Consider the following 22,552-nt stretch of genomic DNA (forward strand, 5'->3'; position numbering starts at 1 on the left):
CATGCACCTCTATTTGTTCAAATAGACTGAGGGGTGAAAATGGCAGTGTGAGCGATTCTAGGTGGCTAATTTCTTCTGTTAGGAGTGAGTTTCTATAGCTGAGTAATTGGTACCGACCAACATGGAGAAGGCTGAGGTACTCAGCAACTTCTTTGCCTCTGTCTGCTCTGGCAGACGGGCTTCCCAAGTCTTCCATTTCCCTGAACCCAAAGATGGAGGCTGGGGGATCAAAGTCCCACCCGCTGGAAGTGAAGAGCAGGTTGGAGACCACCTGATGAATCTCAACAGGTTCAGGTCTATGGGACCTGATGACATGAATCCCAGGGTCCTAAGGGAACTGGCAAGCCTCCCTCTGTCTGAGCTGAAAAGTCCTGGCATTTGGGTGATGTCCCTGGTTGGAAAAATGGAAACATCATGCCCCTACTCTTCAACAGTTAAAGAACTGAACAAAGAGCACTACTCTTCAACCATTAAAACAATGAGGAGACATTTCCTCTCAGACAGAGCAGTCAGGCGTTGGGACAGGTTGCCCAGGGAGGTGGTGGAGTCCCCGTCCCTGGGGGTGTTCAAGGGAAGGCTGGACATGGTGCTTAGGGACATGGTTTAGTGGGTGACATTGGTAGCAGGGGGATGGTTGGACCAGATGATCTTGAAGGTCTTTTCTAACCTTAATTTTTCTATGATTCTATGATTCCATCCTGCTGCATGAGCCTTCGTGGCTGGTCTTGAGTGTGGCCCACCCCAAAGGGAATGCAGTCGCTCTGGGACACAAATACAGCTTAGAGTCCTCAGGTACATTCTGCAGGGGCTGTGGGCTCACCCCCTGCTGCATCACACCTGGGAAACTCCGGGAAAACCAAGCAGAAATCTGCCCAGCTCTGCAAACTCCAGGCCAGCCTAAGCACAAGACGTACCAGCTCCGTGCACCCTTGCAGGCATCATCCTTCAATTTTCCACGAATGCCGTTTGCTCTTTGGTGCTGCCGGAGCAGGGCTGATTGGAAAACCATCATCGTGGCTGTTGTATCGTGACTGTTGCTGGCTCCTTCGCCTGGTCACCGACTGTGAGGAGAACAGGTCCCCCCATGGCACTTGAGTGAATCGAGCAGGATCGCAGTTAGTTAAAATACCATCTCACTCGCTAATGGACTGAAGCCCTGTTATGAATTTTTTTCCTCCTAATAAGGTGGCCTTTCACCTCCAGGCCTCCCATTCAAGCCCAATTGGACAATTTTAAATTAAATGCATTTTTTTTTTGGTCTCTCTGCTCATTCACTAATGGTCACTGTCTCTTTGATAAATGTCACTGCGCTGATACTGAACTTAATGACCAGTCAAGAGCTGCTGCGTGGAGAACACGAGCGCGGCTGCCCTTTCCTCCCCGTGCTGGCCCGTGCCAGCTGAAACGAAGCCTCTTAAATCCAAGCACTCCAGTGCTTGCAATCAAATCAGCAAGTCCATCAGGAGCAAAGCCCTTTTGCTCCCAACACTCACCAGGAGGTGCAGTTTTCATAGTATCGTGGTGTTCAGGTGTCAATTGTTTTTTTTATGTATTTATTTTTTTAAACCCCTGAGTGACAGACTGGGCAACTTCCGAAGTGTTAGAATTGCCCCGTGTGGCTGGTAGAGCTGAAGGTCCTTATGTCGGTGCTGAGCGGGGTGGGGATTGCAGGGGGGGGTGCTAGCATGTCGTGGGCACCTGCCAAGCAGAGATTGAGGCCGCAGCCACCAGCTGGCAGCTGATGGTTTTATCCTCTGCCGTGTTTCACCTCTGGTGTATTCAGTTTTTTTCTCCACTCCAAAACAAGGCAGGTAATGCTTCCCTGGGGTCTGAGCTTTCACTGAGCACAGTTAATGCCTCGAGACCTTCGGCGAGTGGCCAAGCACTTCCCAGGGGTCTTCTCCTTTGCACTCCAAGGCTTCTGCAGGCTGCCCGGGGCATCTCGGCAGAGGCTGAGCAGTAGGACCTTATTCCTGCGCTGCCTTCTCTGGTGACATCCCTGTTTGCACCTCGGTGTTTTGCCCCCGGCGCTGTGTCCTGCTCCCCTCGGTTCCAGCACCCAGCTGGTGCCGAGCACAGGCACAGCCGCACCGCCACCCGGCTGCTTCCAGGCAGGCTGTAATAACGAGGGGCACCTGATAGATGAGTTCAAAATAGCTTTGCTATTGTAGCTTTTCCATAGATAGGGGCACTTCAGCATTAGCAGGGTGAAACAAATTTATGGGGGTTTAATGGGGGGGGGGGGGGAATATGTGCATTGCTGGTGCTGCTGGGTGGGTGCTTGCACCCCTCCTGCCTCGAGCATGGGGCAGCCAAGTCACTGGCGAGGAAAGTCAGAAGCAGCTTGCAGAGGGGGATTTCTGGGTGGGGTGGAAGCTGAGTTTGGGGAAGTTCAGGAATAAAGGGATCTGCCTGGGAAGCAGTGTGTTCAGAGAGGTCCTGCAAGAGGATGGAAGGAGGGATCTTGCAATGCCAGGGAGGGAGGTGGCTGAGGCTAAGCATTGGGAAAGCCCCAGTGTCAGAGGGAGGCTCCCTGGAGGCAGAAGAGGAGACCCCCAGAGCATCCTCACCATGCTGGGAGCCCTCCCCTGCCCCTGTCCAGCCTCGTCCCCGTCACCTGTGTCATACAGCGCTCAGCTGCCCGCTAAGGGACTGTCTTGGTTTTGCAGGTCACCGGAGAGAAAAGACCATCGACAGACCTGGGCAAAAAGCCCAAAAGCCAAAAGAAGAAGAAAAAGAAGGATCCCAATGAGCCCCAGAAGCCTGTGTCAGCTTACGCCCTGTTTTTCAGAGACACGCAAGCCGCTATCAAAGGGCAAAACCCCAATGCTACCTTTGGAGACGTATCGAAAATTGTTGCATCAATGTGGGACAGTTTGGGAGAAGAACAAAAACAAGTGAGTTAACTTTTGTGTGTTTTTCTTTCAGCTGTTAATGTGGTTTTCCATGGTAGAGGGTCAGCATCACCCCAGGCCCATTCAGAGCATAGCCAGGGGCCCTGGTAGGATGTGCTAAGTCTGCTTCATCTCTGTCCCTCTTGTAGGGACACATCCCTGTTGTTACTAAAGCCTGTAATTGCTCCGTGCCTGTTGAGAAAACCCTAGGGAATGCTTTCTGTAGCACGTACGGCTTTTTGTCAGGCAGAGTGAGGTCTGACACTGCGTGCAATGTGTCTCTGAGCCCAAACACACCTCAGCCTACAATCCTCCAGCACCAAGCCTTTAAAGCCTGGCTCTGTCCCCCAGTGGGTGTCCACAGCCAGGACTTGGAGCAGCTGTGTTTGGTGTGGGAGCAACAGGGGGAGAAAATCATTTAAATTGATGTTGTGCTGCTAGGACATAGCCTTGTTTTCCATCCCACACCGTAACAGCAAACTGAATGCCAGGATGCCAGCCATTTTGCCGATCCACTGGGAGTCTGCATGGTGGGCAAAGCGCTGCTTTGATGCTTTCCTGATCCTGCCTTTACCTTGTGCACCTCCTGCTGTGAGCCCTCAGAAGCCCTCTGGCCATCCAGGCCTCCTTTCCAGCCCCTGAGTGTGGTGACCGAAGGCATGGGACCATCCCCTGGGGTGTCAGCTGTCCCCTGGGCATGAGGCTGCCCCCCCAGGGCCCGGTCCCACAGTCCCGGCACGCTGCAGGCTTTGGGCTTTGGTGCAAGGGTGGGTTCAGGAGCATGGAGAAACTTGCCCCAGCTTCTCAGTCTCCTCTTCCTCCTGCTTCCCTCCCTCCCAGCACCCCAGTCTGCCTCTCCCTCACTCCATCTGGCTAGAAATATCTCTGTAGATGGGGTGCTGAGCTCGGCTGCGAGCGTGGTTTATTTAATGGAAGTGCTGGGGCAACCCTGACTCAGCACAGTGCAAATGTTCGGCTCTTAATTAACAGCGGGGATTAAACCAGTCCGTTTATCTTCCCCGCTAACTCTCCCTTCTTCTGCTTTATGAGATAGCGGCAGCTTCACTGTCTCTTTACACGCGCTTTCTAAGTGGCTCCATTTCTCCCTCTGTAATTGATTTAATTAAGTCATTTGTTCCTTGTCTGGACGCTTAAATATTAACTTCCTGCCTTTGTCTCCAGCTGTGCACTTCCCCCCCAGCCCCGCTGCCTCCCTGGCCCGGGGGATGCTCTGTGGGATGGGGCACGTTCACACCTCCAGCCGCTGCCTGGAGAAGTTTCCTCAGTCCCTGTTGGCTTTCTCATGCCAGCAGCCCCCGTCAAGTTTGTTTAGATTCGTAAGGCAACACAATGGAAAGATGAAAAGCAGAAAAGGAAGTAAATAAAAAAACACTAGCAAAATGTCTTGAAAACATAAAAACAAGGATGTCCAGCGTGTCCTTCCTCCCAAGGACAGCGGGGAGTGATGCACACAGGCATGATGAAGGCACACGGTCTGTGCCAAGCGCTCCCTTGGCACCTCTGGGTAGGGGACAGTAACCGAGCAGGACAGCTCGGTAGTGACAGCGTCGCTGGCCAAAATCAGCCTGGGACCTTTCAGAATACCTTCATATCCTCACTGCAGAAAGCAGTGCAGAAGACAAGCCAGGGAAAAGCCAACACAGCGATGGCAGAGCAGACAAGAGGGGCCAAACCCGCATGTCCTCACTCGGGTCTGACCAAGGTTTCAGTTAAAGAAAGCTTCCCCTCACCCTCCTGTGAGAAAGGAGGGTGAATTTGAGGCTGGAGGAGGAAATCTGGAGCTGTCATCCTGGGCTTGGATCCCTCTCACCCCAAAATTCAGGGAGATGTCGGGGCTGAGGATGCTGCACCACATCTCCGGGCAGCCCATGTGCAGACCCCAGCCCCACCGTGCAGCTCATCAGCAATTGCTTTCACCACTGCAGTTTCTGCTTCAGATGAGGTTTATGAACCTCATTTTCCACTTCCCAGTGAGCACGGAGTTTCCTGATCGGGGGACAGCAGGCAGCACAGGGAGGGGGCACAATAAACCTACTTTCCACCATTTCTGCAGAGGAACTGGGATGCCACCCATGTGCCAGAGAGCTCAGGCCGGCGTGCGGAGGGTTAATCCCCTGCCGTTTGGGCTGCTAATGATTATATGCACTGTAATATCAAAGCTGTAGCTATTTATTTGCCATTGAGCAGGTGCTGCTGCTCCCACAAAGCAAATTTGCTTTCTCCTCCTGATGAAACAAGCAAAATAAAGGTTGCTCACGTCCCATTTCAGATATGTTTTTTTATTCTCTGTGCACGAGCTGAAAGACAAACACTGAGCGGGAACCAGAATGCATATTATGCAAGAAACCGTATAATCTAGGAGCATCTTTGATTTGTCTGCTGCTGTCACAGACATGTATTTCACAGAGGGGCTTTTTTTTATTTCTTCTCTTTTCTGTCGTTCTTACTGGTTTATCATTTGTGCCTTTGTCATTTTGTTCCTTCTTCTTCTTCTCCTCTCAGCCTCTTCACAATGAATCTTCATTTTCCCTCTGACACACTTGTATCTAAATTTCCTTATTTCCTGCCTTTTTTTATTTATATCTGTTGCCTGGTGATTTGATCATGCTGTGGAATACAGGATTAGCAATCTCCGTGTCCTTGGGTACCGCTCAAGGACACCTGTTCGGCAAGTGGCGGTTTTCTTCCCCACTTTAACCCCTTCCAGCGTGGCCGCGTGTGCCTAGCAGCCATAAATAACAATACCCTTAAAAATCTGCGGCGCCGCATTAGCAGGACGTTGTAATCTGCATTCTTCAACAGCTGGCGTGGCCCTTTCTAAGGAGCTTACATGGGAATCTGAAGAATGTGACTCGAGGAAAAAAAAATATTAATACGTACTCTTTGAACTTTGCAAATAGTTTAGCAGCTGTTCCTGGAGAGATAGCTTAGACTACAGAGGAGAGCAAAATGCTAATTCAGCCGTCATCACCGGGAGGGTACCTGCCGCCGTAATCCGCCCGCAGCTCCCGGCCCCTGCCATTTGATTTGGGATGGACATCTGCTGGTGCTGGCAGCGCTGTCCGGAGCAGCTGGAGAGGGCTGCCTGATCTGATGGGGATGAGAAGGGTTTCTGATTGCAGCTCACTCCAGGCAGCCTGCTCCCGCTGCCTCGGGGCCGCCTGCCCTCCGGTTGATCACGTTCCCGTTGCCTGCTGTGTTTTGGGGGGAAAAGGAGGTCGGTGAGGAGCCTCCTGGTGATGGAGCATGGGGAAGATGACTAGAAGTGGAAGTTGCAGGTGTCTTTGCTGCTTTCTCTTAAAAACCTACAGGCGTTTCGTTAGGAAATCCAGCAGCACGTTGGGTCGGTGCTTCCCTAGATCCTGGAAGCTCGGAGTAGAGGCATTAAGAAGCTCCTGAGCAATCTGCTGCGAGGGCCGCAGGTTAAGTCACCCAAAGTGAGCAAAGCAAGGTCAGACATAGCTTCTTCAGGTGGGACTGTGGCTCTGGGGACCCACCAGGGACACAAAGTACCAGCGATGGGCGTGAGCCCTGCTTCACCAGGACCAGTCCAGTAAGGCAGAACTGCACTGTGGCAAAATTCATACAAGATTTTCCCATACAAATGCATAGCCTGCATACAGTGTGCACACTCCAGGGGTAAATTACCCAACAGAAAAATGAATCACTCCGCAGAAAATAATAGATCAGCCATCTAATCAGATCCATCTGCTCGTTGAACCTGATACATCACCTGGTGGCAGGGCCCTGCCCAGAGCTGCAGCAGGGCAGACAAGTCCAGGGCCAGCTGGAAAGCTGAACGAAGGCAGAGCCAGCACAGAGCAGACATCCTGTGGGATCTGTGTGCAGCATGGCCAGCAAACATCCCGCTTCCAGCATTGCTACAGGGCTGGAAGAGCGTAGTGGTCAGACCAGGAGTTGCAAGGAGGTTTCAGCTTCTTCCGAGTGTCAAGGACAGCCGTGTACCAGAGAAGGGCGAAAGCACCGATCCCAAGCACAGTGTTGAGAGTTCTGGTGGAGATCTGGATAATGATCTGGAAGATGTTAAACGCAGCTCCAAGAGTGGGACTTCTGTTCTTGGGCAGCAAAATCAGAGCTGTGGAAGATGGGTGTTGTCTGCTTTCCATCCTCCTCGGAGGGTAGCGGTTGGATCTGTCACCTCCTCTGCTTCGTTTTGGAGTCTTCACTGGGTTGCCCTGGAGCAAAAGCTGACTTACACCCAGACGGCACAATGGAGTCAAGGCAGAGGAAAAAAGGAAGGATTTTTCAGGACACTTCAGTCTGTGGTACTTTCTGCTTGAATATGTGTCTATCCATTCATTCTCCAGAGGACTGCTCCACGGCACTGTAACTCCACCAGCGGACTGGAGGAGCTCTCCTGAACCATCAGAATTGTTCCCATAGCGAGAGTCTTACACGGAGGTGTCCTCAGGGATGTTGGATCCTGTAGCTGGGAGAGCCTGGGGACATGGAGCACTGCTTAAACACCACCTTGTGGTGGGCGCCAGGTGCTTCCCATGTCCAAGCCTGGTGGCCTCCAGCTTTAGCAATCCAGGGTACAGCTGTTAGACAGAAGGAGACATGCTGAGACTTACACCCCAAACAATGTGGTTTGGGTAAGCTAATTTTGATGGGGGGAGGACAGATTAAGCTGTCGCCAGGACATGGCAGGAGGGACACGGAGGGGGGTGCAGGGAGGTGAGGAAAAGCTGGGGGGGATAGGAGGGTGGTGTGGCTGTACCTGCTGTATGCATTTCTGACGGCCACGTGGAGGCTGCGTGCAAAGCAAACAGGTGGTGTGGCGGACACTGCCAGGCAGGGAGGAAGTGCTTCCGAGCTGTCATTGTAAGTAAACCATGAGTTCTAGTGATCCAAAGAGAGATTTTCAAGGAAAGTCTATGACAGTTATAAGAAAAAAAAAAAAAAAAAAAAAGAAAAAAAAAAAAGCAGATTTACAAGCAGAATAAGATCCAAATGTACACATCTAAGGGGAAAAAAGTCATGGTGTCATAGAAAGGAGAGCAAGGAGAGACTTAAGAGGTCAGCCAGACCACACTGCTGCCTGAAGTCAGGATCATCTCTACTTAAGCCATTCTTGATGGATATGTGCCTAATCTGTCCTTAAACCTTTAGTGGTGGAGATTACACATCTCCCCAGGCAATCTCTTCCAGTGCTTAATTATCCTTCCTGTTAGGAACACTCTCATCTTGCTTAGCCAACATTTCCCTTGCTACAGCTTAAACTTATTGCCTCTTTTCCTATCTGCACTCGATGCAGAGGATGGTTCGCTGCCTCCTCCTTCGCAGCGTCACATGTGGAGGCTGTGGCTCCTCCTGGTCTTCTGTCTAAGTAAACAGAGTCCTTCAGCACTGCTCTGGTGACCCCTGTGCATTTTTCAGCTCTTCTCTCCTGGTGGTCTCTGTCTCTTTTTGGAAACAAAATGCCCCGAACTCCAGCTAGGAATGCAGCAGAGGGGCTCTGTGGACCTTGCTGCTGCAGAATGAAGGCAGCCCCCTGCACGGAGCAGGAGAAGGGGCTCAGGGCAGAGCCGGGGTCCCTTCCACTCTTGTCCAGCTTGGAAAGCAGCGTTGCCATTCAGTGGCTGGGCTGCAGAGGTTACGGACAGCAGCTACTGCTGTCGCTGCCTGCACGACACCGAGCTGCTCGTGGGCGTCAGCGGGGTTTGGAATAATTGTCTTCTCTAATTAACTGGTTATCAAACAAGAACATTTCATTACGGTACAATTACTAGCTGCTTTGCTGAGACACAGAGGTGTCAGGATTACGATCCCAACATATGCTTCTTACAGCTCTGATTTTTTGTTTCCATAATCACTAACCGTTTCTGCTCCCCCCCCCAACCCACCCACTCGCTTAATGACTAATGAATCCTCCTGCTAGCAAATAAGAAAAATAAATCAGCGGGCATGGCAGGTTAGAAAGGAAAACATGCAAAATGTTTTGAGGATCCTTAAATCTGATAAATTACTTGGAAATTAAAATCCCTGGGAGAAAATGGGATTTAATTAGAAAGTAACATGGTTTTGTCAATGTTTAAATTAAAATTTTAAAGGTTATAAATACTGCACTGAAGCTGCTTTTACACAGAGGATTGGTGAGAAGTTGTGTTCGGGGCTGTCGCAGCAGGCTGCGTCTTTGCTGTTGAACGCCCGCGATGGAGCAGCGTGTGGGTGCACAAATGGTGTCCCTTCCTGCAGCACCGCAGGAGACCCAGCACAGGGATGGTCACCGACCAGGTGAAGCCCCAGGAACTGTCCTGAGGTGGAAATAGCTGGGTAGGAGAGCAGCCACGGGCATAGCGTGGGCTTGCCCTCCTCTTGCCATTCCCTGGACCAGGCTCGTGGCCAGGGCTGGGGCAGGAGCTGGCCTGGGGCTCAGCCACGCACGGTGTCTCTGCAGACACAAGCACAGCGCAGCCCCTGCCTGCCAGGAAAAACAAGGACAGGTGAAGAGTGAGAAAAAAAGCACAAAAGAACAAGTGGCTGAGATGAAGATAGGCACCGAACTGGTTAGTTAGTCATTTATTTGCATTTAGGTTAAGGAAGTCTAATCGACCTGCCCTCTCCCTGTCCACAGCCATAAATTGAAGCTTTTCTTCAGACAAATCTTCCTAATAATCAAATTTCTGTGTAGCTATGAATACTTCGCTTTCCTCCATCCTCAAGAAAAAAAAGAAAAGAAAAAAAGAAAAAAAAAAAACCACTGATGGCATTTTGCTATTACAGAGAAAAAAAAGAAAAATGTTTTCAATTCATCAGCACCCATCGTTACACCAGGCCGAGATGCAGGAATTCATATTTCATTGTGCAGGCGTCAGATACCGCAGTTACGAGCATCTGTTGGAAGCGGAGCTGATGGAAACCCCACATCTCTGTTTTACAGTAAATGCTGGAGCAGCAGCCCTGGAGTTATTGCGATGGGCTACGGGCATCAGGGAGGGAAGGGCTGTAGGGAGAGGTAATGGCCTTTATTAGGGTAACTGATACAGTTTGAAGAAATAGTTGCTTTTCACAGGTAAACCCTTCTTCAGGCTGACATTTCAAAATGTAATTTTGTTCTGAGCGGACCAAATGTAATACTTGCCGAATACCATAAAGCCAAAGACAAACTTAGGGAAACGCTCGGTTTCAGAAAATTACCGTCTGAGACCTCCCGTGTGTCCAGGCAAAATGTTTCATTGAGGGATTCGCTCAGATTTAGCAGTGAGAATAAGGTTTTCAATCAATTTTTAATAGAATTTATCTGTACTGATTTTAAATTGAAATTCAAGTAACTAGACATCTCGGCTGCCGGAACTGTGTTTTTCGCTTCGGAGGTTATTTTCTATTAGAAGGGAGTTTCAGGCGCTGTCGTGGCAGGTGGCACGGGAACTACAAAAGCACAACATGAAAACAATGCTGAGTCAAGCTCCCAAACAGAAGAGGGAATTCTGCTAAATTTGCACAACCAAACCGGTTTTGTGAAAGCGCTGGTCTGCTGCAGCATTTTTGCTTCCTTGCTTGAATTTCAGCGGCACCACCCTTTTTTTAAAAAAAGTCAGCAGGAATCACCCCAAATCCGTCACCTCCCAGCATTACCCCGGGGCAGCAGCACCGATGCTTAGGGCCGGGATGCTCAGGGCTGGGACATTCGGGGACTGGGCACCCAGACACCGGGTGAGAGGAGCAAGCAATCAGGCTTCCTCGGAGCGATTTTTAACTATTTGTTCCCAACCTCCCCCATCCGCAGGAAATTTGCCGTGGAAAAAAGCTCAATTTCCCTGCCAAGCTTCAGTGCATTGACTGTTCAAAGCTGATGTTGTTTTTAGAGCAGAATTAAATGTATGCAAAGCTCTTCTAATTGAAATCACCTTCATTTGTGCTGCTTTGAGTTTCCAGTGGAGGAGAAGGCTGGTGGATATTTTACTTGGGAGTTTCTTCCTTTTGCTTATCCTTTTTTATTCCATTTTAAAACATTCTTCCTGCTTGCTCAGTTTAATCTGCTTTACCACAGAGGGAGTCATCCTGCCTGGATTGTGCTGTTTTACTTCCCTGCAAGGGGAGCTGAACTCAGGGCAGAAAGGAGACCAGCCCTGTGAAGCTGCAGGGTGCAGAGGGGAGAATAAACACTAATCCACTCTTACAAAGCTTTTTCTTTTCTTAGGGTAGCAAACCCTCCTGACACTTACTGTTTCCCTGAAAGCCCCAGCTCCTCGAGTCATAAGATTAGGCAAAAATCTCGACTTTGGTATGCCAGGGAAAGGACTTCCCAGCTGCCAGGGCTGCAGAGAAGAGCTGCAGAGTGGGAGCTCTTGGCTCAGTAACGGGAAAGCCAGGGAAACGAGGCAGTAGTGTAGGATTTCTGAATGTCTCACTGTTTTTTTAAGTTATAATTTGAGGATTTGGACTCTTGTCTTGTTTTTCCAAGAGCCTGGATCGCAATCTCCTCCAGTTCCTATCAGGAAGTGAATTCAGTGGTTTCTCCCTGTAACAGCCTCCCAGGGTTTATTTGCTTGATTTGGGGTAAATTCTTCTCCGGCAGAACTGAAGTTTTCATGCATGTGTTTCAAAGCCCCCTCCCCAGCGGTGGGAGGGTGTCCGGCAGAGTAGGCAAGGTACAGCAGAGCCCAGCAGCAGCCTGTGCTGCTTTATTAACAATTCTTTGTTATTTGGTCCTTTCAGGCATATAAGAGGAAAACAGAAGCGGCGAAGAAGGAGTATCTGAAAGCCCTGGCTGCGTACCGGGCCAGCCTGGTCTCCAAGGTACGTGTCTGCTGCCTGTTCCCACCTCAGTGCCAGGACTGAGGACGGGCACAGAAAAAGGCAGGGGGACCGTGAAGGTCCCCACCCTGCCTGGAGCGTTAGCTCCAAAGGCGCACCGAGACATTCGTGCCAGCAGCTTGGTAGCTCGTGTGGCTGCCACCCCACAAAGCCACTTCTCCTTGCTGTCCACACCTTCAGCTGTCCCCTTGGCACTGAGATAGGCAGGGAAGGAGGCCAGACCTGTGGTGATGAGGCCACCTCCACGGGGGTCATGCCCCGTCTCCTACACTCAGCCAGTTCCCGGTGGTACCGGGCTGCTGCCAGCTGTCTCGTGGTGTCTGGGTCCATCTCTGGACATCTCTGGTGACTTGGTCCATCTCTTGGTCCATTTGTGTTGTTTGTCCAAACACAGACAGGCAGCCCCACAGGGCCTTTGCAGGGTTTCCAGCACGCCCACAGCTCCTGGCACAGCACTGGGACATGCTCTGGGCAGTGCTGGTGCACACCGGGTGCAGGGGGTGGCAGAGCAGGACAGGAGCATCTTGATGACTTGTCCGGTTCCTGCTCCCTCGATGTGCTGTGCTGTACGTACTGTCTGTGCTTGGTACTGTACCACAGCCTCAGTACTTAAAAATCACATGCAGCTGCCACAGGAGATAATGTGATGTCCAAAGTCCCTCATCTGCAGGATGCATGCGGCTGGTGGTGGGCTGGAAAGGCTCAAGGCTTTTGCACAGACATGAGCACCATCACCATTAACCTGTGAACAGAGCAGCAGGAAGGACAGATGTCTAAAATGGGCATGGAAAGGGCTATTTTGGGGTTTAAAAGCTCTTCTTAGTCCCTCTGGTAACCTATGAGGGTCTAGTTTTGAACGTGTGTAGCATCAATGTGGGGCAGGTGGCATGGAGGGCATGGAGTCACCACACTCCATGATTTCGTTTTCTTCCCCATCTCTCCAATAAACGATTTTTTTGCAGAAGGGCAACTATATTTTGAGTAAAACAGCACAGTGTGTTCCCTGCTGCTGGGTGAGAAAAGATCTGGAGGATTGTTACAGAGCCCATCACCGGACAAAAACCTCATTGTCTGAGACAGAAAATGTCCTGTCGTTCTTCTCTTTTTCCTGCAGAAATGAGGCCACCGTTGTGTTGTGCATTACAGGCTCACAGGGCTGCAGCAATGCTCGAGATTAAGCAAGCAGAATTTTTACAGTCCCGTGTGCGCTTTACGGGAAGCAAAAGTGATTTTCTAACCCTCCTGTTTGGACCTATGCGGTGAGCTGTGGACAGGCGGCTTGCCTCCGTGCCGGTTGATGCCTCTCCCGTGCTCCAGGCTCTGCCGAATGTATGGTGGGGTTACTGGAGATTAATTTCAGAGGTCTGGGTGCCAGGCCCAGCCCGCTGCCCCCTTCCATCCCCGGCACTGGAGATGCATGTGCTGGCCGGGTGGGACAGGAGTGGGGCTCCGCAGCACGGTCAACACAGGCTCCAGGCGGATGTCTCTGCAAACAGCACTCCTGCCATGGTGCCTGTGGTGTGTCCGGGCAGGAGAGGTGCCTGGGGACGGATAACCGCGCTTCCTTCCTCCCTCACCCGCCTGCGGTCTGTTTTCCCACAGAGTTCTGCCGACCAGGGGGAGACGAAAAGCGCCCAACCCAACCCACCTTCCAAGATGATCCCGCCCAAGCAGCCCATGTACCCGATGCCCCCACAGGCTTCGTCGCCCTACCCCGGCCTGGGCTCCTTCCTGTCCCCGTCGGACCTGCAGAGCTACCGCGGTCACCCCCACCCCAGCCTGCCCCGGACCCTGCCCTCCAAGCCCATGCTGCCCAGCATCAGTGCCTCCCCGCCGCCCGCCTTCCAGATCAGCCCTCCCCTCCACCAGCAGCTCTCCTTGCACCACCCGCAGAGCTCCCTCCTCAGCCAGCCCCTCAGCATGCAGCAGGTCCCCCAGCAGCCCCTCCTGTCCCCCCCCATGGCACTACAGGTACAGCCCCCCATGAACTCCTCGCCTCCCGGGCAGCAGGTGAGTGCTCGGCCGGCGATGCGCTTGACTAAGAGGTGGAGCGGTTCCCTTCGCTGCGTGGGGTCGGTCGGTCCCTGTGTGGTTTGGGGGTGTTGGGTGCAGATGTTGTCCCTCTGGTGTGACCGGCAGGGGAGTCCTCTCCTGGCTCTGTCACCTTGCCGATCCTCCAGGTCACGTTTTTGGGGGGATGTTTTTAAAACACGAGGGAGGTTTGTTGCATGAGGGGAGCTGCAGGAGTTGGAGATGCCCCTGGTGGGTGCTCCTGGGGCTCGGTTGGGTGGTCAGCGGGAAGCCCCCTGCTGACACTGCTGAAAGAAGAGAAGGCTGAAAGGTTGTGGGAGAACGATGAAGGTGGGGTTCACCAGGAGGAAGAAGAAAAAGGTAGAGGGAACGCCAGTCACTAGCAGGACGGAAAATGAGCGTTTTTCCAAAAGCTGCCTAGCGATTGGAGAACATCACAGTGGTGGCAGAGAGCCAAGATGCTTACACATCTGCTAATCCTAAGAGCACAGCAGTGACACAAATCACATGGACCTGGCCACAAGGTGTAAAGCCTACCGACAGAAACCACCCTTAGCCATGGCCAGCTCAGGCTGGCAGCCCTCACGGAGGCATCACTGCTTCTCTTCTCTAAACCCACTAAGAAAATGTATCTGGAGGAAAAACTGGCAGTAGTAAGAACCACTGCCTCTACCTTATAGAGAACATGCCAGTACATGGAGAGGGAGATGAGTGGTTTCCAGAGTTTCTCCATCTGGAATATGAACTGGACCAACTATTCACAGTGAAGGACATATGCTCTGAATTCACAGCTGCTACCATTTACTTGATGATACTTTTAACTGTATTATTCACCCAGATGGTTGAATAATTTGTGTTTCACGTGTTTACTGGCTATATATCACAAAATTCACACAGTCCTTTAGCGATGAACAAAGCTCTCTTTCACATAATGTGACCCATTCAGTTTGGAGCTAGCTTTGAGAAAACAGAAACTGTTAATTTTGGAATAGCTACTGCAGTGAAAGCAAGGAAAAGGAGAGTAGGGATGTGGAAGCACAGTTATCCCTGACAGTAGGAAGAAGATGGCATATCTGGGAACATCAGAACCTAGAACAGGTTTTCACTCCCAACCTGCTCAGGGTATCCCAAGCAACGTCTGCAGCATGGTGATTTTACTTTGGGTCTACATAAGCAAACGTGGCTTCTGTAATTCAGTGACATGCAGAAATGAGCATAAAAGGGGATTCTCATGATCAGTTTAATTGGGGTGTTTGTTGTTGCTGAGGGCAGCATTTTGTGAAGCTTCATTCCACATCTTTGTTAATAAAAATTTAAATGGTTAAAAAAAAAAAAAAAAAAAAAAACATGCTTTCCTGATTTGGACGTTTTGGATAAAATCATATTCTTGCTCAGGTAACTACCATGATTCTCTTTTTTTATATGCATTGCCTAATTAAGCAGGCCCAAAAAAATCAGGATCACGATTGGCTTTCAGATAAAACAGCCCCACAGAGCCCTTGTTAAATTGCCAGCAGTGACAGCTGATGGAGAGAGTATTGCTTGTGTGGATGTTCCTTGCCTTGTTACCGTACATTACAAGGGGCTAATGCATTACTGCAAAGGGAGCTGCAATTCGAGTGGAAAAATGGGTTTGATTGCCCACATGCTGATGCGAAGGCTTTCCTGGCCATGCTTCTGCAGCCACTTACCGTCCCCTCGAGGACCCAAAAAACAAGAGGTGGGCAGAGGGGTGCAGGGCAGACGTGGCTGCGTGGACACCTGCTTGCAGCATCTCACGTTCTGCTCAGTCCCAGCAGGGGGTTTTGGGTCCTGGGTTGGACCCGCTGCTTCCCCCATGTAAGCACTCCTGCACCCTGCACTGCAGCGTTTTCGGGGGACACAAACGCGTCTGTGCAATGTTATTAGATCTTTGTTTTCTCCTGCCTCCATGGGCGCGTGTAACCCTTCCTTTCCCCCACCCCGCAGGACTTTTCGCATATTTCGTCTGAGTTTCAAAACAGCGTTGGACCCCGTTCGCCTGGTGCATCAAATCCTCCAGGAAGCACTGAGTGGGACAGCGACTACCCCAGCAGAGAGTGTGGGATCAACCACTGCAGGCCAGTAGACACAACGGGGCATCTCTCGTGGGCTTTCTCTCATCTGAATGGTGAACATACGGTGGTCTGAAGTTCAAATAGGGACAGGTGATAAGAAGAGGAAAATGTCGTGTGGCACAGTTTACATCTCCTTGTCACAGTGCTTCCTTCCTCCCATAGACTGACAAGAGTCACTTGAGCCCTGGGCTTGAAGAGCCACTGGGGCATGGTTGAGCCATCGCTGAGCTGCAGAAGCAATTTCTGCAGAGGTTTTTCTGCCTCCTCAAAGCCAAATGGGTCAGCATCTTTTAACTGGGAAGTACAGGATACACAGTGTGATTGTAAATTGTTGGAAGTCCGGCAGCTTGCAGCAGTTGAGAATCTGCCCCCAAATGTACAGCAAGTGGTTAGGCTCGTTGTGGTAAATGATGTTCAAGGTTTCCTCTTCTCTGTGGGCTCACTGATGTGATGCTGTGGAAGCAGGTAGCTAAAAAGTCATGGATAATTTCATCATTGGACATGAGGGGTTTTCTCTTTTTGGGGGTTTCCATCCCATTGGCAATGGGAGAGCTTGACACTTTTCCTTCCAGAGCAGGACAGGGAAGCCCAGCCTATTGCATGCATTGGGTCCAGCATGGCCATCACCCAAAGAACAGGAAAGAAATCCATGTCCTGTGAGTGTTTGGTGCATTATGCCCTGGAAATGAGTGTTTTAGAACTACTTGCCAGATTATTGTGTGGGCTGGCCAGCAGCGGCTGCTGTGTGCAGCCAGAGCAGCCAGTTTGTGGTTTTCCTGCTTGCTTGAGAGAACTAAACTCTTTTTGAGGAGCTCCACTGTGGCTGCCCAGTGAGTCCCAAGAGATGGTGGGCTTTGAGGGCATTTGGCCACATCCGTAAGCAAAGTGCTTCTACTTCTAAAGTGTTTGCTCTTATTGCCAAGGCCACAGTCTCTGGCTGTCTCTAGCAGCAGGTCCCTTATCCACCCTAGGGTTTAGCCATGAGAGGGTTCAAAGGCTTCTCCCCAGAGCTGCATGATGCTCTGGTCCTCTGCACCTTGCAGGAAAGTCCACCGACATCTGTGCAGATCTTTCCCCTTACAGCCTACAAGTGCCAGCACAAAGGTCCTTTCAATGCTGCTGAATTCCCCAATAATTAAAAACATCGGGATTGTCTCAAAGCTGGGGAGCAGTGAGGGTGTGTAAGCCGTTTCCAGCCTCAGCCTAATCAGGTGCTCTTGGTTCAGCAGTAATAGTTTTGAGACTGCTCTTGTACTCTGTAAAACAGGCATGGGGTTTGCTGCTAGAGCAGGTAGGGAAGGAGGCTTAGTAGCTTCTGAGTATTGTTTGATTTGCTTGAAGTGCTGGAACATAGTGCTTTCACTGGAGATAATAGCAAGCTTCCAGGCTTTTCAGAGTACAGCTCCCGCCTGTGCCAGCAGTGCACTTACAATGGCTGGGCTGGGCACAGACTGTACAGACATTTATTTCTTTCAGGGAAATAAATAACTCACCGAGCCATTAGAATATGGCTGCTGTCTGCCTGCCGAGGGTGCTCAGCTACAAGGATTATTCTGGGCTCTGCCAGGGAATTTGGCGTGGTCTGTACTGAGGGCTCAGCAGACGACCCAACAAGAGGAAGCTATATGGCACTTGATGATAAATGTAATTTTAGATCCTGTGGGTAAAGCACTTGGAGGGTTATGGCACACGGGTCCCAGTTTGCAGAGGAGCTGAGCAGAAGCGTCTCCCAGACACAGGTGAAATGCTAATGTTGCAGGCAGGACTGGGTTTTGTGTTGCTAAAACAAGCTCTTTGCCATGCGGCTAGAGCGCTGTATTGTTAGCAGAGGGCCCATGCAATTCATGATCAAAGCTCATGCATTTCATGCCTTTGTCACAGCAGAAATATCGAATTTCATGGGTTTATTGCAGCTTCCTGGAAAAAAAAAAAAAAATCATTTTAAAACCAGACAGATTATGCAGAGACTTCCAGATAATTATTAGAGTAGGTTATAGCAATGAACTCAGATGCATATGGATCAGTACTGCCGAGAGTGCTTAGTGCACTAAAAAATGCCATAGTCTCTTAAGGAAAGAGCCCGTCTCCTCTGGCTAGAGACAGACAAGCTGCTGGAAACCCAGCTCCCAGAGCTGACTTCTTCCATTTGATTGTAAAGCCTGGTGCATCAGCAGTGCCACCACCTCCTGCTGCTGCCAGCCCCTCGTATTTGCTACCAACGTGCGTGCGCTGTGCTGCCTGCAGTGTCAGCACGCATCTGTAGGACCAACCTTCTTCTTACTGCTGAACTGTGGCCCCCGTGTCTCCATTTGTGCTTGTCCCAAAAAGAGGTTTATCTGGCTCTCAACATCTCCTTCTTGCCTATACTCTTTCTGCTGTTCTGCACTAATTGCAAGCTCTGATAGTTGCCCTTGGGCTCCTCCTCGCCTCCATGCCATGAGCTGGGTGTTTTCTCAGTTCCCATGATGTCGGCACTGCGTTAGCTGGGGTAAAACCCCCCAAGTCTTGCATTTCCTTTTGTGTTTTTCATCCAGACAACTTCTGAAAAGCTAAAGAGATTGGTTTTCTCTCTGTCCCTCCCCATCTAGTAAATCCTTTTAGGAAGAATTGCTGAAGCTTTTTTTCAGCAGTGCTAGTTAAAATGCCATTAAATGATAGTTCTCCACTTATACCCCCCAGATCCCAGGATCCTGTGAGCAGGCACTCCTTAATTCATAAATCAGCCATATTAGAGAGGGATTTAGATGTTTCTTAGCCCATTCCCTCCCCGTTCATGAGTTTGTGCTCACTGACTTCCATCCAATTTTCCTAGCTCTTTGTGGGCTTAAGCCCAAGCTACCCTAGATTGCTAGCAAAGCCATGGGCAGCATTTCTCCATGCCCACATAGTACATGACTATCACTTCCTACAAGCAATTGCAGCATACAATTTCATTACTTTTTGCCATCGTATCACAAACTATATTTACACAGTCCCCCATCTCCCCTACCTTGTTCTCGTGGTTGCTCTTTCCGAGGCACCCATCGAATACCGGTGTTCTGCAGTCACTTTCTCCATGGCAGCTAGCTCACCTCTGCCAAGGTTGCAGCGTGGTTTGCAATTGCTTGCAAATCTTTCCTAATTCCTCAAGGCACCTCACCATTTTTTCTTCTCTTTCCATACCAAAGCTGTCCTCGGGATTCATTCACTTTTGCCTCCTACCATTTAGATTTGGGGTGGTAACGCTGAACTTGAGTCATCTCCCTATGTCCTTCTTCTCGTTTGCAAGAGGTAACTGTACCCACCAGGTTTCAGGGATGCTGTTATTCAGACATGGTGTTACTCTGAAGATGCTGAGAAACCTGCTTCTAGATGTCCCTGCTTTGGGTGGAATCAGACAGCTCCAAGGCCCTCCCAGCTGTGTTGATCTTTGTGTGTCGTCTGAAATCCCCATGAATTTCACTTTATCCATAGCCTAGGCCTGCTAGTTATGTGAGCTGCTGAAAACGTACCTGCATGTCTTTGCATGACACTGCCATTGTAAATGTACTGTCATTGGGCAACTTTTCTCCCCTCTTCCCACTCTTTTGGGCTAGAAGCTGGACCGCTCCCAGGTATGCCTTGTCCAGACGCAGGATGCCATGTACAGCCACTTCATCCAGATGCTGACAGCCGTGCTAATTCCTGCTAATCATGAAGCAATCCACTCTAAGTGAGGGAAGTTTCTGAATCAGAAACTAAGTGAGCAAACTCTGTAAAAAGACAAAGAGAAAGCCCCACAAATGCACTTAGTTCGGATTCAATTATTTATAGTAATACTCCGTAATGAACTGGGAAGTGTTCTGTAGCATATTTTGTAAAATTAATGAAGTTTTAGTATTGGAATACCTCACTGCTGCTCGCTGGTATTAAATCTTTGCTGAGTGCAGTAGGGAACACTCTGCATTTTAAATGCAAATTATAAAATGTGGAGACTAACAAAGTGCAGACTCTTCTGTGCTGCACTCTATCAGCAGCAGCATTGCCCTGTTGTCTGCTCTTTCCCCGTTATTCCACTCACAATCACACCCACACCAGAATTTCCCAAAGCTCTGTAATGTCCATCACTACTTTTAAGGCCTCAATGATGTTTCTGTCAGAGCTGTGCAGACGATACAATCCTTTCAAATGAAATGGGTATCAGAGCAAAGCCCAAGCTGCCCTTCACTCAGGGAGAGGGGCACACTCATCTTCCATGGGTTTCTTTTGCCTCCTGGTGCCTTCAGCAGACTGAGGGACAGACCGGCTGGTGTTGCTGTCTCACAGCATTTTTTCCCCTTACTTCCTGATTATTAATTTTTCTAGTTGTACTTATTTGGGGAGACGAGGAGCAGGGCGTTGAGCAGGTGATGTCTCCTGTTCCCACAGTCTTCAGCCACCTGACTTCTGTAAATCCTCCTGGCATCTTCAGGCATAAGCCCCTTAATCACGTTTTTGCGACCCCCTACTCCATGTGCAGCATTAAAACGACACATTTAATCCAAAAGCAAGTGCACCTTTCCTAACCCCCCATGGCTGAGCCTGAGGACCATGTCTGCATGATGGTGGAGCTGGTACCAGTGTCACACCTGCATGCTCTGCAGGGAAATCCAGACTTGGCCCTTCCCTGCAGCCCAGCGAGAGCCAATTCAGGAAGAACTGAAAGTACAGCAAGCTCAAACTCCCAAGTGCCTTCTGCTTCGTTCCTCTCCATACAGCTGCCCCTAGGTGCCGGCCACTAGATGCTCTGCATCATGGAGAGCCATAAAAGCCTTGGCGGGGCTGAGAGCAGGCGTGCCAACAGCCACACAAGTGCTTGTTGCTAGCTGCCAGCTCTCCCGAGGGACTTCCCAACCATTTTCCAGCCCATCTCACCTCCTGCCTCTCCTTTCTCTTACAGCATGCTGCCAAGGGACAAGGCGCTCTACCTCACCTAAGGCTCACCATCCCTGTTCGGGGAGGCTCAGATGAAGGACACTTGGGAGGGTCTATCCTACAGACTACGCGGAGGGGCACCGAGCAAGTCCTACGGACGAGCAGCAACCACTGCGCCTCGTCGCTGGCTTCGTTCCCAGGCTCCAAGAGCAGTTTTCTCTGATTATTTGTGAACTCTAAAGTCTACTTTCCGTGGAAGCCCAAAACCTCATAAATCATGAAGAACAAAAAAATATATATATATAAAAATTAAATAAACACAAAACCAACAAAAAAAAAGGGACACCATTTTTCTGCTTGCCATCAGCTTAGCTACAGACTATTTTCCTAGTGAACTGCTTTTAGACACAGCATAAGCCCAGGTCTGGTGTCCTCAAGCATTAGGCCAGCTCAGTAGGAGGATGCACTCTTTTGACTTGCTAACAGCACTAAACTTTGTGCAAGAAAAATGTGAAGTTTGTGTGAATATTGTACATGCAAAGGCCTTGGATGTCTGGCAAAAAAAAATACAAAAATTAAATAAAAACTATTTCCTAGGTAGGTGGGGGGAGAGAGCAGAAGGCAAAATATGAGAGGAAAAATGTGAAAAAGATCATGAAAATATAATTTGTTGGATAGTTGTAAGTAGTTTACTAAGTGTTTTAGAGCTGTGCTAAAGACATCTTTAAGATTTTTTTGTGAAAAAATAAAATTAGTAGTTTACTTTATAGTAAAAGCATTTTATATTAATTGTAGCACATTTTTTAGTTATACATAGAAGGGAGATGTGTATAAAAAAAAAACAAAAACAACAAAAAAAGCCTGCCAAACTTGTTTCTATTATTTGTACAGCAAGAAATGGACAATTTATATCCATGTTCTATGGCATTATTATATTTTTTCTGCCATATGTCCATCTATTTAAAAATTGCTGACAACGATTTTTGTCTATTTATGAAAGATTAGAGAGCATAATTACAGTTTCTCATAAGGTGCATTTTTTTTTTTTAATTTTTTATTTTGTTTGAAGGTGCTGCATTCGCAGCACCTGGCACATTCGGTTCACAATGCTTATCTTACCTTTCTTTATAATAAAACATATGAAAAGTAGAACTGAACCGGTCTCTCCTTATTCTGGAGGCTGCTTTCACCAACATGGCCCAAGGTACACAGCCCGAAAATGCCCCGTGCCTTGTCCTTGTGCTCCTGAGCTCCCCCGGCCCTTGCTCCTCTCCCACCACATCCTCACTTGCTTTCTCCTTCCCCCCTTGCTTTGGGTAGCAGTACGTAATTATTTATGTCAGGGACCACCCCTGGCAATAAAACTTCTGGCTGAGCAATGGCAGCCACGCTGACAGACGCACATTTTTCATGTGTTTTATTGGAAAAAGCCCACTTCACACTCAGCAGAGGGTACCTCCCTGTCTCAGCATCAGCTCGTTGCCCTGTGCATTAACAGCGATGTCCGTGCGGACACGGGGGCACTGAGCTGCCCGGAGGCCACCTCCAGATGCCCACCGCAGCCCAGTTCCGTCTCTTCCTAGGAAGCGCTGGTGAACACATAGAAAAGATGGAATATTTGAATGGCATAAAAACTAACACGGCATGAAATTTCACACCCCAGGCCACTTGCCTGGAGGAAACTCATTAATTAATGTACCATTTTAAGCCTGTTTTTACAGGCAGCCTTGGCCGTGAGAGTCTCCCCTCGCGGTGTTACTCGCACACAAGTTGCTGTCATTTAGACAAGGCTCAGTTTCTGCAGGTGTGCATTTAAATGGAAAAATGGGAAGCTGCAGCATGGCTGCGTTTCTCACG

The 22,552-nt window shown here is 49.7% G+C and overlaps 1 protein-coding gene across 4 annotated transcripts in view; it reads left to right on the forward strand.

Annotated features, from left to right (window-relative positions):
- The window catches only part of TOX2 (TOX high mobility group box family member 2), a 139,299-nt gene extending 117,455 nt beyond the window's left edge, over window positions 1–21,844 (forward strand). For all 4 annotated transcript variants that reach the window (XM_035344010.1, XM_035344011.1, XM_035344012.1 and 1 more), the window contains exons 5-9: window positions 2,670–2,897; window positions 11,598–11,678; window positions 13,299–13,706; window positions 15,696–15,826; window positions 20,721–21,844. In XM_035344010.1, the coding sequence (XP_035199901.1) occupies window positions 2,670–2,897; window positions 11,598–11,678; window positions 13,299–13,706; window positions 15,696–15,826; window positions 20,721–20,757 (885 nt within the window). In that variant the 3' untranslated portion in view covers window positions 20,758–21,844. The remainder of the gene's footprint in view (window positions 1–2,669; window positions 2,898–11,597; window positions 11,679–13,298; window positions 13,707–15,695; window positions 15,827–20,720) is intronic.
- Window positions 21,845–22,552: the final 708 nt, after the last annotated feature.

The sequence above is a fragment of the Oxyura jamaicensis genome, chromosome 20, assembly GCF_011077185.1.
Source record: "Oxyura jamaicensis isolate SHBP4307 breed ruddy duck chromosome 20, BPBGC_Ojam_1.0, whole genome shotgun sequence".
NCBI classification, from domain to species: Eukaryota; Metazoa; Chordata; class Aves; order Anseriformes; family Anatidae; genus Oxyura; species Oxyura jamaicensis.